The following is a 4,115-nucleotide window of genomic DNA, read 5'->3' as shown; positions in this document are numbered from 1 at the left end:
TTGTGAGGGGCTTTTTTTTCCCGTGGCACAGGTTTGTGTTACCGTCCCGGATCGGTCCGCTTTGGCAAAGGATTTAGCAAAGCTTCGGTTAGCGTCGAAGCGTTCCACATCATCTTATGTGTAAAACTGTGTATTTATGTTTCGCAGAGAACAAAAACAAACGAAAAAAGGCAGAAAGGAAGAACGGGAAATGTATGTTCTATTTTGAAATCTAGTCCAGAAAGCACACACACTAACGTTTAGTTTTATTGTAATGATAATTTTTGTTTCGTAATAGGAGATGATCGCGCGTGGGACAATGGCGACGATGCTGATCCACACATCCTCACGCGTAGAGTAGCACAAGCAAGGGGCAGGGGTAATAAACAAAAAAAAAACACGTTGGAAGGAAAAAAAAACAAACCGGGCACCCCACACTTTCCACGGATACGATTACGGCATTGTCGCATCGTCGGTACACCATGTGCCAAAAGTAAGCTGAAGTAATCAAAGATTATGTTTATACAAGTGTCATAAACACAAGAGCAAAAATACAAAAAGCAGATCAATACAGTCGTGTAATTCGGTCGCAACTTTCGGTAAACTAAAATCCGTGTGGTTGAACAATATTTGCCTTCTCTTTGGATTTCTTTTACACAAATCGTTAGCAAAATAGTTTTCCAAAACAGCGCAACCACAAACACATACTACCGAATATGAAACACAAACAGGGGCTGCATTCGAAAGGGATTCCGCGCTCTATCGTAATGTATAAGATTAATCACATTGTGTAATAGATATTGTTTTTCTGCTAGTAATGTTTTAAACAACAACACAAAAAAAACAGCGAAGGAAATCAATTTTGACATTCCTTTTTAGACAGTATTTTTCCAGCGCCCTTTTCACTATGAAATGGAATATTTTTTGTTAATTTTCGTAACGCCTATTTTTATCGTTATCTCTATCTGTACGCTTAATTTTAGTTTACGCTTCCTTTTTCTTAGAGCCTATCGAATCCATCGCACCGGACAAAAAAAAACCAAATTTGTACCCAAACTCTTTTCCGTGTATCCTGTTTCGCAAATTCAAACAAGACGCTTATTTTTGTGACATTAGGCAAACAAAAAGGGAAAAGGAAACGAGCATGAAAGGCACATCCGTTCGGTAGTTTGCTAAAATCGGCGAAAGCCTGTACCTTTCACCCAAGAAAAAAAAAAGAATAAACCAGTGGAACTCAGTAACGTTGTAGATAAACCAAGGGACAATGCTACTCAGTATAGTGCGCAAAGAGCAGCCGCCGAAGCAGGCATCCTATCGTGTATTGTTTAACGTATCTATAAGATACATCCCAAAACAAACAAAAAACCAATGCAGTGGACTTTCGAAACGATCCTGAACCAGTTGAACTAGAATTTAAAGTGCACCACACTAAACACGCCGAGCCACTTCGTCGTACGGGTGCGTAAAACTTTGTCAGGTTTTGGAGCAAACACAGCAACGCAAGCACCACAAAAATTTACAAAAAAAAAGAAATAAATGTTAATTAACTACGCCACCGCTAGTGGTGGTGCCGCGAGTATAACCATCCAGGTGGAATGGAATTTAAACAAACAAACAAAAACATTTGGTGTACATTTACTATAAACGAAACCAATAGCGATACATGGGAGGAAAACTGTTTTAAACACACAAAAAAGAAACAAATACTCACCTGCTAGGGTGGTGTTTGCAGTAAAAAAAACAACAAAAAAAAACTATGATACTAATGGCAAACATATTATGTTAAATAAAAGTGCAGTGGAAGAAATAATAAAATAGAACCATGAACCATGTGTACGGATGCCAATTTGTCGAATTTTTTTCTTTGCACACAGAAAGCAATATCACAATCACATGAAAGTTAGAGCAAAAAAAAAGTTTATTCACACACCGTATTAAACAGTGCTTTATAGTTAATACAAAATATATCGCCTCTTTAGTGCTTAATGGATAATTTTTTCAGCTGTAGGAAGCTGTCTAGAGAACATGACTGTTTTAGTCATTCAGTATCACGAATAATGATGGAGCTTGTTGATGGCCTTAATTTCGATAACGTAAGTTATGATGATGGCGATGGAACTGCTGGAAGTGTTGCTTCCCAAATACTTTTACATTAAGCATCATAGTTAAGATCGTTATGGAAACATGCCAAATGTCATTGACATTAGTTCTTGCCGATGATCGTTTCAAGATTGTACATGTCCATGATATTTTCCATTACTTCCCAGTACGTTTCACGCGTCAGTTCCGGACAGAATACCTATTGAAAGAGCACAACATTAGCTAAACATGGTCCATTCGATGAGGGAAGGATGTGATGGCAAACCTACATTATACCAGTGAATGGTCTCGTCCGTTTCATCCATCAGTGGCACCTGTATGCCATACACTTGGAATGCTAGCGCGAGACAACAAACGGCCGTGTGGGCTGGTTTGTAGTCGAGGATCTTGCTAGTGTGATGGAAATCTTGCAGAAAAGCGGCCGCAGCCTTTGCAATCGGCATCGAGTGCCACTCCTTGGCGCCGAACAGATCCTGCAGCGATTTCATATAGTGCAGCATATACTTATGCGGATGCACAATCGTCATATCGAACTTGAGCACGCGTGCTATGAACAGTTCGGCCTGCACTATCGTATCCCACATCGACCAATACTCGTCGCACGGTTCGAGTGGCGGTGCACCCCGGTTGATTGTATTGTGTGCTACATTGATAATGTCCCGTTTCCGCACCTTATCATCCTTTATTTTACCGGCCAGATACAAGCAGGAGCAGGCAATCATCTGTCGAAAAAAAGTCCCCATTATAAAACGCGTCCAGCAAATTGGTTTAAACTAGTTAGACGCTGTAACTAAAATTAGTCACAGTAAGCATCGTAAGCAATTTGTTTGATCATAGTAGCACTTGAAAACCTGTCGCCGCCAGTTAAGCCGCTGCACAAGCCAATCTCTTCAAGCTACTTGAACGGTTTCAGAAAAAGAAGGCACATTCATTTATTGCTGATACTCACATACGGATCATATTCCGCGTCGTCAAGCTCTCTGAAAAACCGATGGTACAAAATTGCTGCCGTGGCAGAGGTGAGCGGTTTCATTTCCAACTTTTGAGCGCATTCAAAGATAAATCTTGCGGGCATTTCCTTCTGCGTTTGGATTCTGTTGAATAATCAAGTCGAGTTGCTAATTAGTTGTAAGTTTTTTTTTTTGTACATTTGGTACAGTTTTCTTTACTTGTAGTTCACCATTGTCGGATGCAGTGATACATTCTCCCGCCGTGTGCTGTCGGTCAGGTTGATGTTGTTCATTTGCATCATCTTTAGGCAAACTATTTTCCGCTTGAACTGGTTGAAACGTAACTATGAAGAAGCACAAATCCAGCTACCAAACACTTTAAGTTCAACTTTCTATTTCAAGGCGAACTGGGGAAGTCTGAAACAATTATGTGCAAGAATGTCTAGGGGTCCTTGAAGCGAAACACCAACAAGATTGAGGATTCAGTAACACTCTTAGATAAACCAAACCAACTACAAATGGTAGTGATATAACTACGGGATCAACCCACTCTAATTATCACAGTGAAATTAGGAAAGTTCAGGACCGATAATTAATTTATCGACTACGGGGTAAGCAAGCTACAAACGAACTGCTCTTCTTAGCGGCTTTTTGCTTGTTTGTTTATTTTTTGCCTCCTAGACAAAACGTCAATCGTTTGACGTGCGAGCGCTGCAGCGCTACCACTGTGCTGGTTTGTTTTGAAATCGATAAGCTGTGGCCACAGCTATATAAAGCAAATAGCACGAAATATTTCAAGTTTGCATGTCCATCGAGTGAAATCGAGTGAGAATTTCTTTTTAAAATAATTTCTCACTCATCTCACCACATTTTTTTTGTTTCTTCGAAATGTTTGATTTTAAATTTGTTTCAAAATTTACTTAATATCACATTATAGTAGATATTCAATAAAAATGTTGTAAACCAATATAACCAATAACCAATATATAAAGTTGGTGTTATATCGTTATTCTGAATTCTGTGACATTTTTTCATACCTCTCACCATGCTGAGTATGCGTAAAGTCCGGCTGTGAACCAAAACTCT

At 39.3% G+C, this 4,115-nt stretch overlaps 1 protein-coding gene across 1 annotated transcript; it reads right to left on the bottom strand.

Moving 5' to 3' along the window:
- Positions 1-2,182: 2,182 nt before the first annotated feature.
- Positions 2,183-3,331, bottom strand: LOC128711664 (cyclin-Q). Its single transcript, XM_053806547.1, has 4 exons — positions 3,249-3,331; positions 3,029-3,173; positions 2,349-2,801; positions 2,183-2,278 (listed from the first exon to the last, which is right to left on the bottom strand). The coding sequence occupies exons 1-4, from the start codon at positions 3,329-3,331 to the stop codon at positions 2,183-2,185; spliced, it is 777 nt and encodes a 258-aa protein (XP_053662522.1).
- Positions 3,332-4,115: the final 784 nt, after the last annotated feature.

This window comes from Anopheles marshallii, chromosome 3, assembly GCF_943734725.1.
Source record: "Anopheles marshallii chromosome 3, idAnoMarsDA_429_01, whole genome shotgun sequence".
NCBI classification, from domain to species: Eukaryota; Metazoa; Arthropoda; class Insecta; order Diptera; family Culicidae; genus Anopheles; species Anopheles marshallii.
The sequence above is the reverse complement of the archived record's forward strand: the minus strand, read 5'-3'. Positions and strand labels throughout refer to the sequence as shown.